The sequence below is a fragment of the Coregonus lavaretus genome (genome assembly GCF_964263955.1).
Source record: "Coregonus lavaretus genome assembly, contig: HAP1_SCAFFOLD_47, whole genome shotgun sequence".
NCBI classification, from domain to species: Eukaryota; Metazoa; Chordata; class Actinopteri; order Salmoniformes; family Salmonidae; genus Coregonus; species Coregonus lavaretus.
The window spans coordinates 878,985-894,136 of record NW_028161510.1 but is presented as its reverse complement, the minus strand read 5'-3'; the positions used below and the strand labels follow the sequence as shown (position 1 = coordinate 894,136).

The 15,152-nt window shown below is 42.9% G+C and overlaps 1 protein-coding gene across 1 annotated transcript in view; it reads right to left on the bottom strand.

Moving 5' to 3' along the window:
* Window positions 1-556: 556 nt before the first annotated feature.
* LOC311120477 (uncharacterized protein) overlaps window positions 557-15,152 on the bottom strand; it is a 79,038-nt gene continuing 64,442 nt past the window's right edge. Inside the window, exons 4-6 of the mRNA XM_084195061.1 lie at window positions 10,030-10,127; window positions 9,700-9,877; window positions 557-1,546 (exon numbers count right to left, since the gene is read on the bottom strand). Of these exons, the coding sequence (XP_084051187.1) occupies window positions 729-1,546; window positions 9,700-9,877; window positions 10,030-10,127 (1,094 nt within the window). The 3' untranslated portion in view covers window positions 557-728. The remainder of the gene's footprint in view (window positions 1,547-9,699; window positions 9,878-10,029; window positions 10,128-15,152) is intronic.

The following is a 15,152-nucleotide window of genomic DNA, read 5'->3' as shown; positions in this document are numbered from 1 at the left end:
GAATTTAATCAAAGACCGTAACATTGAAACTGACATGCTCCATATTCAGTTCAATTCAAATGTTATTTATCTGTTACCAGGACAACCAGCAGAGTTCTGTCTTTACAATACTCTAGAACAAATCAAAATGTATTTGTCACATGCGCTGAATACAACCGGTGAAATGCTTACTTAGAAGCCCTTAACCAACAATGCCGTTTTAAGAAAAAGAAGAGTTAAGAAAATATTTACTAAATAAACTAAATAAATAAAAAGCAACACAGTAAAATAACAATAACGAGGCTATATACAATGTGCTGAGGTACAGGTTAGGAGCCAGAAGTTGAATGAAAAACATACAGCTTTATACAATTTGATTTAATGTGGCATGACCAAAAGTACAGTTCTATTTTAGTGAAAATATATGAGACAAGTGTACGAGCAGTATGTGTGTTCTCTCATAAATTTTAAGTAGCCTATATGTGAAGTGATACAGTGAGGGAAAAAATTTTTTGATCCCCTGCTGATTTTGTACGTTTGCCCACTGACAAAGAAATGATCAGTCTATAAATTTAATGGTAGGTTTATTTGAACAGTGAGAGACAGAATAACAACAAAGAAATCCAGAAAAACGCATGTCAAAAATGTTATCAAATACTTTTTTCCCTCACTGTATAAGACAATGGGAGCACTGTGTATGTCCTCTGATGAACTTTAAGTCAATGTGATATGAAATATCAATTTACACACTAGGAGAAGTTATTCTTCTCTCCTGTGTGGATTCTCAGATGAGCTTTCAGGTTGTCTAACCGGTTAAAACTCTTTCCACACTGGGAGCAATGGAAAGGCTTCTCCCCTGTGTGTATTAGCTCATGAGCTTTCATGTTTCCTAAGTGGTAAAAACTCTTTCCACACTGGCCACAATGGTGTGGCTTCACTCCTGTGTGTGCCCTCTCATGTCTTTTCAGGGTGTCTAACCGGTTAAAACTCTTTCCACAATGGGAGCAGTGGTAAGGCTTCTCCACTGTGTGTATTTGCTGATGAGATTTCAGGTTGTCTAACCGGTTAAAACTCTTTCCACACTGGGAGCAATGGAAAGGCTTCTCCCCTGTGTGTATTCGCTCATGAGTTTTCATGTTTCCTAAGTGGTTAAAACTCTTTCCACACTGGGCACAATGGTGTAGCTTCACTCCTGTGTGTGCCCTCTCATGTCTTTTCAGGGTGTCTAACCGGTTAAGACTCTTTCCACAGTGGGAGCAGTGGTAAGGCTTCTCCACTGTGTGTATTTGCTGGTGAGATTTCAGGTTGTCTAACCGGTTAAAAGTATTTCCACACTGAGAGCAATGGTATGGCTTCTCTCCTGTGTGTATTCGCTCATGAGCTTTCAGCTTTCCTAACTCCATAAAACTCTTTCCACACTGGGCACAATGGTGTGGATTCTCTCCTGTGTGTGTCCTCTCGTGTCTTTTCAGGCTTCCTAACTTGGTAAAACTATTTCCACACTGGGAGCAGAGGTGTCGTCTTGCTGGTTTGGACGTCTCTGGTTCCTCCGACTTTGGTTTTTCTCCTGCCAAAGACAGTGTTTATTTAAAGAGAGACCTGAATGAAACCTCCACATGATAAAACTGCCTTGCTGTGAGGTTTAATCCAAATCAGATCCCTCAATAGCCTGAGGACAGTTTTCAAACATGTCATCAATTAAAACAATATTGCTGTGATTTCGAAACAAATTATGTTGTAGAGCTTCCTGGTAATTACTGATAATGTTTTCATTCATTCTGTTTTATAAGTCAGAACACAAAAAACGAGACAGTTCTAGCACACTCAAGACACAGACATCTCTGGATTCCTATCGTGCAGGTGGTTGTAAATGTATAACCTTAATAGCTGTATGATACAGAATGCGACCTACACATTCCCCTTCAACCTAAAATAAGTAAAGAAGTAATTTTGTGTGGACGTCCCAAACGTGTTTTTTTTTTTTACATTGGAGACAGACACAAAGCACATCAGTAACATCTCCCCATTATCAAAGCACATCAGTAACATCTCCCCATTATCAAAGCATATCAGTAACATCTCCCCATTGTCGAAAGGGTCCTGTTTAAATGGCAATTTATCTGATTTAGACATTAACACATTTTTAACATTTTGACTATCACTAATGTCATGATATAATGGGTAAAGTCTAAAATAATTTGAAATATTTTGTTCCTAAAAATATAAACACACAGATTTTCCAAGCGCACAAAAGTTTTATTCTCTCAAATCTTGTGCACAAATTTTTTAAATCCTTGTTAGTGAACATTTCTCCTTTGCCAAGATAATCCATCCACCTGACAGGTGTGGCATATCAAGAAGCTGATTAAACAGCATGATCATTACACAGGTGCACCTTGTGCTGGGGACAATAAAAGGACAATAAAATATGCAGTTCTGTCACACAACACAATGCCACAGATGTCTCAAGTTTTGAGGGAGTGTGCAATTGGCATGCTGACTGCAGGAATATATCCAATGGAGATATTACCAGAGAATTGATTGAATTGAATGTTAACTTCTCTACCATAAGCCATCTCCAACGTCGTTTTAGAGAATTTGGCTGTACATCCAACCGGCCTCACAACCACAGACCACGTATAACAACGCCATCCCAGGACATCGACATTGTCCGAGACCAGCCATCCCGACAGCTGATGAAACTGAGGAGTATTTCTCTCTGTAATACAGCCCTTTTGTGGGGAAAAATTAGTTCTGATTGGCTGGGCCTGCCTCCCAAGTGGGTGGGCTTATGCCCTCCCAGGCCTACCAATGGCTGCGCCACCTGCCCAGTCATGTTAAGTCCATAGATAAGTGCCTAATGAATTTATTTACATTGACTGATTTGCTTATATCAAGGCTGCCCAACCCCCCTCTTCCTGGAGATGTATCGTCCTGTGGGTTATCAGTCCAGCTCTAATTTAACACACCTGATTCTACTTATTAGCTGCTCAACAAGATCTTAACAAGCTGAATCAGATATGCTAAATTAGAGTAGGACTGAAAACCTACAGGACAGCAGATCGCCAGGAAGAAGGTTTGGCAGCCCTGGCTTATATGAACTGTAAATCGTTGCAATGGTTGCATGTTACGTTTATATTTTTGTTTAATAAATATACACTACCAGTCAACTATGCAATAATACATATGGAATCATGTAGTAACCTACAAAGTGTTAAACAAGTCAAAATATATTTTATATACGTTTCTTCAAAGTAGTCACCCTTTGCCTTGATGACAGCTTTGCACACTCTTGGCATTCTCTCAACCAGTTTAATGCGGTAGTCACCTGAAATGCATTTCAATTAACAGGTGTGCCTTCTTAAAAGTTAATTTGTGCAATTTATTTCCTTCTTAATACGTTTGAGCAAATCAGTTGTGTTGTGACAAGGTAGGGGGGGTATACAGAAGACAGCCCTATTTGGTAAAAGACCAAGTCCATATTACGGCAAGAACAGCTCAAATAAGCAAAGAGAAACAACAGTCCATCATTACTTTAAGACATGAAGGTCGGTCAATACGAAACATTTCAATAACTTTGAAAGTTTCTTCAAGTGCAGTCACAAAAACCATCAAGTGCTATGATGAAACTGGCTCTCATGAGGACCGCCAAAGGAATGGAAGACCCAGAGTTACCTCTGCTGCAGAGGATAAGTTCATTAGAGTTACCAGCCTCAGAAATTGCAGCCCAAATAAATGCTTCACAGAGTTCAAGTAACAGACACACCTCAACATCAACTGTTCAGAGGAGACTGTTTGAGTCAGGCCGTCATGGTTGTATGGCTGCAAAGTAACCACCACTAAAGGACACCAATAAAAAGAAGAGACTTGCTTGGCCCAAGAAACACGAGCAATGGACATTAGACCGGTGGAAATTAGTCCAAATTGGAGATTTCTTGTTCCAACCGCCGTGTCTTTGTGAGACGCGGTGTGGGTGAACGGATGATCTCTGCATGTGTATTTCCCACCGTAAAGCATGGAGGAGGTGTTATGGTGTGGGGGTGCTTTGCTGGTGACACTGTCTGTGATTTATTTAGAATTCAAGGCACACTTAACCAGCATGGCTACCATAGCATTCTGCAGCAATACGCCATCCCATCTGGTTTGGGCTTAATGGGACTATCATTTGTTTTTCAACAGGACAATGACCCAACACACCTCCAGGCTGTGTAAGGGCTAATTTACCAAGAAGGAGAGGGATGGAGTGCTGCATCAGATGACCTGGCCTCCACAATCCCCCGCCCTCAACCCAATTGAGATGGTTTGGGATGAGTTGGACCGCAGAGTGACGGAAAAGCAGTCAACAAGTGCTCAGCATTTGTGGGAACTCCTTCAAGACTGTTGGAAAAGCATTCCAGGTGACTAACTCATGAAGCTGGTTGAAAGAATGCCAAGAGCGTGCAAAGCTGTCATCAAGGCAAAGGGTGACTACTTTAAAGAAACTCATCAAATATATTTTGACTTGTTTAACACTTTGTAGGATACTACATGATTCCATGTGTTATTTCATAGTTTTGATGTCTTCACTATTATTCTACAATGTATAAAACAGTAAAAAATAAAGTAAAAAACTTGAATAGTAGGTGTGTGCATTCGTAAAGTATTCAGACCCCTTGACTTTTTACACATTTTGTTACGTTACGGCCTTATTCTAAAATTGATATTTTAAATTTTTTCATTTCCCCCTCATCAATCTATACACAACACCCCATAATGTCAAAGTAAAAACAGGTTTGTATGAATTTTTGCACATTTTTTCAAAAAGAAAACCTGAAATGTCACATTTACGTAAATATTGAGACCCTTTACTCAGTACTTTGTTGAAGCACCTTTAGCAGTGATTACACCCTAGAGTCTTCTTGGGTATGACGCTACAAGCTTGGCACACCTGTATTTGGTGAGTTTTCAACCATTATTTTCTGCAGATCCTCTCAAGCTCTGTCAGGTTGGATGGGGAGCGTTGCTTCACAGTGGCCAACATCCTCTCCAGAGATGATCGATCGGGTTCAAGTCCGGTTTCTGACTGGGCCACTCAAGGACATTCAGAGACTTGTCCTGAAGCCACTCCTGCATTATCTTGGCTATGTGCTTTTGGTCGTTGTCCTGTTGGAAGGTGAACCTTTGCCCCAGTGAGGTGCCGAGCACTCTGGAGTAGGTTTTCATCAAGGATCTCTCTGTAATTTTCTCTGTTCATCTTTCCCTCGATCCTGACTAGTCTCCAAGTCCCTGCCGATGAAATACATCCCCACAGCTTGATGCTGCCACCACCATGCTTCACCGTAGGGATGATGACAGGTTTCCTCTAGACGTGACGCTTGGCATTCAGGCAAAGAGTTCAATCTTGGTTTCATCAGACCAGAGAATCTTGTTTCTCATGGTCTGAGAATCCTTTAGGTGCCTTTTGGCAAACTCCAAGCGGGCTATCATGTGCTTTTTACTGAGGAGTGGATTCCGTCTGGCCACTCTACCATAAAGGCCTGATTGACGGAGTGCTACAGAGATGGTTGTCCTTCTGGAAGGTTCTCACATCTCCACAGAGGAACTCTGGATCTCTGTCAGAGTGACCATCGGGTTCTTGTTCACCTCCCTGACCAAGGCCCGGATTGTGCAGTTTGGCCAGGCGGCCAGCACTAGGAAGAGTCTTGGTGGTTCCAAAGGTCTTCCTTTTAAGAAGGATGTTGGCCACTGTGTTCTTGGGGACCTTCACTGCTGCAGATGTGTTTTGGTACATTTCCCCAGATCTGTGCCGTGACACAATCCTGTCTCGGAGCTCTAAGGATCATTCCTTCAAACTCATGACAGGTGTGTGCCTTTCCAAATCATGTCCAATCAATTGAATTACCCACAGGTAAGTTGTAGAAACATCTCAAGGATGATCAATGGAAACATGATGCATCTCAGCTCAATTTGAGTCTCATAGCAAAGCGTCTGAATACTTATTTAAATAAGGTATCTGTTTCGTTTTTTTATACATTTGCAAAAATGTATAAAAACCTGTTTTGTTTTTGTCATTAAGGATTATTGTGTGTAGACTGATGAGGGGAAATGTTATTTTTAATTCATTTTAGAATCAGGCTGTAACGTAACAAAATATGGAAAAGGTCAAGGGGTCTGAATACTTTCCAAAGGCAATATTATAAAGTATGAAAAGGCTTGTTCATTCAGATGTCATGAATTCACTATGATATCATCATATTTGTATATGTTTTATGGGTTGAAAATCGTTTTTTCCTCAGACATAAAGAAACAATTCCAGGTGAAAGCCAAAGGCCATAGCTTTAATAAAATAAAGAATTAACTGGCAAAGTAGCAGAGCGAGGCCCGCATTCAGCAACGTCACGAGTCACGTGTTTGCAGCTGTTTCAGTACAGCACTACAGGGAGAGAGGGCAAACTCCACTGGACTAGTTTCATAGTATGGAATCACTTCAGAGTTTCTGGATTTTGGGTAAACTTCTCCTTTAAAGCATCATTGAGAAATAATTAATTGAAGTTGGAACATTTGTAGACTAGCGGTTAAGAGTGTTGGACCAGTAACCTAAAGGTCGCTGATTCGAATCCCCACGCACGCAAGGTGGAAAGGTCTGCCGTTCTGCACTTGAGCAAAGCAGTTATCCCCCAACAACAACTGCTCCCCAGACGCTGATGACGTGGAACGTCGATTAAGGCAGCCCCCACACCTCTCTGATTCAGAGGTGTTGATTTCAATGAGGAAGATACATTTAGGGTGAATGCATTCAGCTGTGACTGACTAGATATCCCCTTTCCATTCCATTTTCATCCCAGTCCTCCTTTAAGACTCCATAATGTTTCATCATTAGATGCTCCAGTCCTCATTTAAGACTCAAAATTGAACTAATCTTGACTTTTGTTTGCCTGTAGGCCACATTATTTATCAAGAGCGTTTTCATCTATATTTTTCGTAGATGTCTGTTTACCACCACAAACCGATGCTGGCACTAAGACGGCACTCAACAACCTGTATAGGGCCATAAGGAAACAGGAAAACACTCATCCAGAGGCAGCGCTCCTAGTGGCCGGGGACTTTAATGCAGGGAAACTTACATACGTTTTGTGTCATTTCTACAAGCATGTCACATGTGCAACCAGAGGGAAAAAAACTCTAGAACACCTTTACTCCACACACAGAGACGCGTACAAAGCTCTCCCTCCATTTGGCAAATCTGACCATAACTCCATCCTCCTGATTCCTGCTTGCAAGCAAAAACTAAACCAGGAAGTACCAGTGACTCACTAAACCAGGAAGTACCAGTGACTCGCTCAATAAGGAAGTGGTCAGAGGACACAGATGCTAAGCTACAGGACTGTTTTGCTACCACAGACTGGAATATGTTTGGGGTTTTTCCGATGGCATTGAGGAGTACACCACATCAGTCACTGGCTTCATCAATAAGTGCATCGATGACGTCGTCCCCACAGTGACCGTACATACCCCAACCAGAAGCCATGAATTACAGGCAACATTCGCACTGAGCTAAAGGGTAGAGCTGCCGCTTTCAAGGAGCAGGACTCTAACCCGGACGTTCATAAGAAATCCTGCAATGCCCTCTGACGAACCATCAAACAGGCAGTGTCAATACAGGACTAAGATTGAATCATACTACACCGGCTCCGATGCTCGTCGGATGTGGCCGGGCTTGCAAACTATTACAGACTACAAAGGGAAGCACAGCCGCGAGCTGCCCAGTGACTCGAACCTACAAGACGAGTTAAATTACTTATAAGCTCGCTTCGAGGCAAGCAACACTGAAGCATGCATGAGAGCATCAGCTGTTCCGGACGATTGTGTGATCACGCTCTCCGCAGCCGATGTGAGTAAGACCTTTAAACAGGTCAACATTCACAAGACCGCAGGGCCAGAAAATTACCAGGACGTGTACTCCGAGCATGCGCTGACCAACTGGCAAGTGTCTTCACTGACATTTTCAACCGGTCCCTGACCGAGTCTGTAATACCAACATGTTTCAAGCAGACCACCATAGTCCCTGTGCCCAAAAACGCCAAGGTAACCTGCCTAAATGACTACATTTTTACATTTACATTTTAGTCATTTAGCAGACGCTCTTATCCAGAGCGACTTACAGTTAGTGAATACATTTTTTATTTTTTTATACTGGCCCCCCGTGGGAATCGAACCCACAACCCTGGCGTTGCAAACACCATGCTCTATCAACTGAGCTACATCCCTGCCGGCCATTCCCTCCCCTACCCTGGACGACGCTGGGCCAATTGTGCGCCGCCCATGAGTCTCCCGGTCGCGGCCGGCTGCGACAGAGCCTGGATTCGAACCAGGATCTCTAGTGGCACAGTTAGCACTGCACAGCAGTGCCTTAGACCACTGCGCCACTCAGGAGACTACCGACCCGTAGCGCTCACATCTGTAGAAATAAAGTGCTTTGAAAGGCTGGTCATGGCTCACATCAACACCATTATCCCAGAAACCCTAGACCCACTCCAATTTGCATTCCGCCCCAACAGATCCACAGATGGTGCAATCTCTATTGCACTCCACACTGTCCTTTCCCACCTGGACAAAAGAACACCTAAGTGAAAATGCTATTCATTGACTACAGCTTACCGTTCAACACCATAGTGCCCTCAAAGCTGATCCCTAAGCTAAGGAACCTGGGACTAAACACCTCCCTCTGCAACTGGATCCTGGATTTCCTGACGGGCCGCCCCCAGGTGGTAAGGGTAGGTAACAACACATCTGCCATGCTGAACCTCAACACAGGGGCCACTCAGGGGTGCGTGCTCATTCCCCTCCTGTACTCCCTTTTCACCCATGACTGCATGGCCAAGCACGACTTCAACACAATCATTAGGTTTGCCGGGGCTGTAGTGGAGCAGCAACAAACTATCATGGTCCAAACACACCAAGACAGTCGTGAAGAGGGCATGACAACGCCTACTCCCCCTCAGGAGACTGAAAAGATTTGACATGGGTCCTCAGATCCTCAAAAAGCTATACAGCTGCACCATCAAGAGCATCCTGACTGGTTGCATCACCGCCTGGTACGGCAACTGATCGGCCTCCGACCACAAGGCACTACAGAGGGTAGTGCGTACGGCCCAGCACATCACTGGGGCCAAGCTTTCTGCCATCCAGGACCTCTATACCAGGCGGTGTCAGAGGAAGGCCCAAAACATTGCAAAGAACTCCAGCCACCCTAGTCATACACTGTTCTCTCTGCCACTGCACGGCAAGCGGTACCGGAGCGCCAAGTCTAGGTAAAAAAGGCGTCTTAACAGCTTCTACCCCCAAGCCATAAGACTCTTGAACAGTTAATCAAATTGCTACCCCGACTATTTGCATTGATCCCACCCCCATTTTTACGCTGCTGCTACTCTCTGTTTATTATCTATGCAGTCACTTTACCTCTACCATAATGTTTTTAGGAAAGGTTTTTGTAAAACATGCACCATACATCAGATCATCTTGAAACTTTCTTTCTAAATCTAACTTTCATCAAGGTTTTATATACTCTATCGTTGTCTCTCTTTTCATTGGCAGAATCCTTTTTCAGTGTTCTGATATTCATAACATCCATATCCACCAGTCTATCTTCATGTCAACTAACATAACTCTGCTGGTTGTCCTGGTAACAGATACCAGTGGGCAGATCTATTTTATTTGTTCAAACTAAACTACAGCACTTACTTTGATGAGTCAAATCTGCTCCTTTCTTCTCTTCTCCTCCTCTCACAGTTCCACTCAGCCCCGTTGTTTTCCTGCAGTCCACCAGCCGCACAGACAACCTCTTCAGACCCAGCAGTAAGGTGCTACTGGGAGAGGTACGACACGGGGACTCTGGGAGGGCGGAAGGGCTAGCGTTGTCCTGGTAACCATATAGAGGGGACACAGACACATATCATTATGGATGCTGATGTCACTGTTGTCATAAAGTGCTTTACAGAAACCCAGACCCTGATAGAGCAAGCTGTATGCTAGACCAGACCAAGCTGTATGCTAGACCAGACCAAGCTGTACCATCTGGTGTTCTGATCTGGAGAGACTCTTCTCTGCCTCGTCAGTATCAGGATGTTGTTGAGGCTCCCCAGAGGATCCATGATAGTCATGTCTCTCTCCTATGTGAACAAGAACATCAAACAGATAGTAAACTTATGATCTATTACAATCACAGTCTTACAAGAGACATGAATATGTCTAAACAGGGCCTTAAATGTAAAAGGGTCTTTCCACAAAATGGGTGCCCTTTGATATTTTAAATAGAAATTAAGCACCAATATGTAATTTTAAAAGCCTGTTATATTTGATTAAGTGCACTTTAATGTAGACCACATGGAGAATTCAATAAATCTAATTTAAAAGTCCAAAAAATGTATGTACCAATTGCAGATTGCCCCTTAAACAATTCCTACAGTACTGAACAACATATTCAAGTGTAGAACTTCAGTAGAATGTCCCTTTAAAACCCCACATTAGTTGAAGAACTGCATAGTTTGTGCCCGTTTTTAAGATGATACTCACTGGTGTTAATCGGATCTTCAGTCTCCTCCTCCTCCTTTTTCACTCTCAAAACGTCTTCCTGCTTCTCTATTATTGAGATAGCCTCCTCTTCCTCCTTTACTCCAAAAGGTTCTTCCTCTTCTTTCACTACATTCTCTTCTTCTTTCAATGTTATGGCACCTTCCTCCTTTTTGATTCTGAAAGCTTTTACCTTCTCTTCTTCCACTCTGAAAACCTCTTCCCCATCTTCCTCTTTCACTGTAATATCATCCTCTTCTTCTTTCAATGTGATAGCCTCCTCTTCCTCATTTTTCATTCTGAAAGCTTCTTCCTCTCCTTTCACCAGAGCTTCTTTCTCCGTCTAGTTTAGTGAGCTCAAGCTCCGGGCGATTAACCTAGTGCAGTATCAATTTAACACATTTGATAATTTAACAAGCAAATTACGTTTAAATGAACTAGTAGACACGTAAACGTAATTGTGTTATAAACACTAAGATTAAATACACAAGATTGGTCTAAAGAGCTTCAATGTTTCGGTTTTATGTTCGCTAGCAAGCTACCGAGGTTGTTCAAAACACTAAAATGAATATACACAAGATTGGTCTTAAGAGCGTCAATATTTCGGTTTATGTTCGCTAGCATCTAACGATGGTTAAATCAGTAGCCTTTTGTCGCTGTTGAAGAAGCCTCCCGTCCCGTCCACTAGATTATACGTCACACAAGAAGCATCGCCTGAAAGACGCACATCGCCATCTGTTGACTGGAGTGGGTAACGCAGATTGGAAAAATATCCATTACATTGTTTATTCTGGCAAACAATGTCATAAGAAATCATTTAAAAACAACCAGATGTTATGTTCTCTTACTTCTTACAGCCAATACTTTCTTCCAGGGCTGACCTGCCCATTAGGCAGGATTAGGTGACAGATTGACTAGGGTGGCATATTCCGAGCTAAATTGACCAAGGCTCATCGTTCACAACACATAACACCTCACATAATTCTGCCCAAAAACGATGAAAAGTTATCTCACCCAATGGCATATGGGCTATTTAGGTGAGTGTTGATGTTGCCACATGAAGCAATGCCCACTTACCCAAAGGCAACGTGGACAGATCATTCACATTTGATTTATAAAGCCCTTTTTACATCAGCAGATGTCACAAAGTGCTATACAGAAACCCAGCCTCAAACCCCAAACAGCAAGCAATGCAGATGTAGAAGCATGGTGGCTAGGAAAAACTACCTAGAAAGGCAGAAACCTAGGAAGAAACTTAGAGAGGAACCAGGCTCTGAGGGGTGTAACAGTACATGCCCATTAAGGGCAGATTTTTCTCCAAGATGTTCAAACGTTCATAAATGACCAGCAGGGTCAAATAATAATCACAGTGGTTGTAGAGGTTGCAACAGGTCAGTACATCAGGAGTAAATGTCATTAGCTTTTCATAGCTGGGCATTTAGAGGTTGAAATAGCAGGTGCGGTAGAGAGAGAGAGAGTTGAAAACAGCAGGTCTGTGACAAGGTAGCACGTCCGGTGAACAGGTCAGGGTTCCATAGCAGCAGGCAGAAGAGTGGAAACTGGAGCAGCAGCACGACCAGATGGACTCGGGACAGCAAGGAGTCATCAGGCCAGGTAGTCCTGAGGCATGGTCCTAGGGCTCAGGTCCTCCGGGATGGGAGGGTGTTATGATGTTAGGGCATAGAATTGTGAGGACCGAGGTAGAGTTTCGAGATAATTGGCTTGGTTCCACGGAGTCTGCATTCCTTATGTCAAAGGAGATTAGTGATGTTTATGGTAGTATGCTGGATGGATATGGTATACTGGCTTGGGTCAAAGGGTAATACCAACAGAGAAAGGGAGTGCCTACGATGATTACCAGATGTTCGTGGAGAGACTTGTAACAGAGTGTATATATAGAGAGAGTGGATCTTTGTTCTGGAGTTAGGAAGTTGGGAGTTGGAAGAGGCAGGGCTATGTCTGTTATAACTAACCATGGTACCATATTAAATATCTTATATGAACTCCCCATCAAAAGTGTCTAAGTACATCCTTACATTCGTAATCACTTGAAACTCATCATAACAGAGGGAGAGAGGGACTCTCCCTGTGTAGAGCACATGCCCCTTAGCCCTTCCAGTCTCTATAGTGACCTTTTCAGTGGTGGTATCATTTGTATTCATTTTTTGTCTTAGTTGTTCTGAACCCACTGCAAGTGTTTGTTAAATCTGCCTAAGTGATTTGTATTTTCCTTCAACTTCCTGAAGAGGAAACAGCGCTGAAATAACCCTGTCTGAGTGTGAGCGTTTATCTACCACTATGTGTAGCCGTTAGCGATGATGCTAATGACAACCATTCTCTGATTGATGGAAAGGGTTTCCCAAAAACCTTGTTAACTACAGAGTAGTCTGTGCTTACCTGGCAGAATGATGTCATGATTATTTGCATCAATCCAGTTGTGATTTGTTCATCAAACTCTGCAATCACGTGTGCAACAGAGACACCACTAACCAAGCAAGGCTCTTGCTGGTGCCACTTGAATTAAAGGGTATCTACACCCAAAAATTAAAATGTCAAAAGTGGTCTCCTGATGTGGTTTAAGTATTGTTGTGGGCTCAGAATTGTGTTGTTTTTCTATTAACAGTGTGATTTTGAGAGCAAAAAAACAAAAAAAAACAGGGACAAATCAGAAACCTGGAAAAACTACATGAAGAAAACACAAAACTAAACAAAATGTAATTAGGTAAAACATTTAACAGATTTGGTAGGGCCCTAAATATTCTATCCATTTTCTCTCATTACTGGATTATCTAGGGATAGTGTAGAGTAACAGCTGTATCCCTGCAGTGACCTTTAACCTCCCTGCCCCTCAATACTTCTTCCACTGGATCAAAGCTTCAGCCAGGTAGGATACATGATAGTGTCAACACATGGAGCTGGGTTGGATATAGTCATGGTAGGATACATGATAGTGGCAACACATGGAGCTGGGTTGGATATAGTCATGGTAGGATACATGATAGTGTCAACACATGGAGCTGGGTTGGATATAGTCATGGAAGGATACATGATAGTGGCAACACATGGAGTTGGGTTGGATATAGTCATGGTAGGATACATGATAGTGGCAACACATGGAGTTGGGTTGGATATAGTCATGGTAGGATACATGATAGTGCAACACATGGAGCTGGGTTGGATATAGTCATGGTAGGATACATGATAGTGGCAACACATGGAGTTGGGTTGGACATAGTCATGGTAGGATACATGATAGTGGCAACACATGGAGTTGGGTTGGATATAGTCATGGTAGGATACATGATAGTGGCAACACATGGAGCTGGGTTGGATATAGTCATGGTAGGATACATGATAGTGCAACACATGGAGTTGGGTTGGATATAGTCATGGTAGGATACATGATAGTGGCAACACATGGAGTTGGGTTGGATATAGTCATGGTAGGATACATGACAGTGGCAACACATGGAGCTGGGTTGGATATAGTCATGGTAGGATACATGACAGTGGCAACACATGGAGCTGGGTTGGATATAGTGTCAAGGGGTGCTGAAGGTGGGTGTGGTGCATGAATCAAGCGCAGGACGCAGAAGCTCAGTCCAAAAGACTTTAGTGCAATATTCACGTAGAAAATAAGCACAATAAGCCCGAAGGCGAAAATACGGCGCACACAGGCGTCAAACAAACGGCGCACTAACATGTGCGAAAAGCCTCTCCAAAACACTGGAGGGAAGTACGTAGCTCCAACACAAAACAGAAGAGCAATCACACACAAAGACAAACACACACAACGAGAACTAAATAGGACACTAACGAGGACTAACAAGACACAGGTGTACAACATCAAGACAAAACCAAACGAACATGAAACATAGATCGGTGGCAGCTAGTACTCCGGGCACGACGACCGCCGAAGCCTGCCCGAACCAGGAGGAGGAGCAGCCTCGGCCGAAACCGTGACATATAGTCATGGTAGGATACATGATAGTGGCAACACATGGAGTAGGGTTGGATATAGTCATGGTAAGCTATAGTATTTCATACAATATTCTATTTTGACTGCAATTGTGTTAGTCATAATTACTAAATGCAGCATTTATTACAGTTCAAAATAGTTTTGCAAAATACTTTACTCAACATATTGTACTGCTTTCTGTTGCGGGATCTTTTTTTTGGGGGGGGTGCCATTTTTTTATTTTGAGCACATGACCCCCAAAAGGTCTGCACACAGCCCTGGGCAAGAGGCACAAAAATAGTTATGTTGTCCATGTCCAGGGCGCCTCTCCAGGCAACTGTTGAATGTCATCTTACAGTGATTCTGTGATGAGGTGTGAATGACGGAGTCAGGCGCAGGACGTAAAATACAGAAATCCAGAGTTTATTCAGTGTACAATAATGTAGCGCATATAGCGACAGAACGAAACTAGCACAAGGAAAAATCAACCTTGGCTGCAATCAAGTAAAGAGTCAACGAACAATCACTCACAAAGGACAAGGGGCAGAGGGAACACTTATACACAGACTAATGAGGGAATGTGTACCAGGTGTGTGTGATTGACGAGACAAGACAAGACACATGGAGTGATGATAAATGGAGCGGTAGTGGCTAGTAAGCCGGTGAC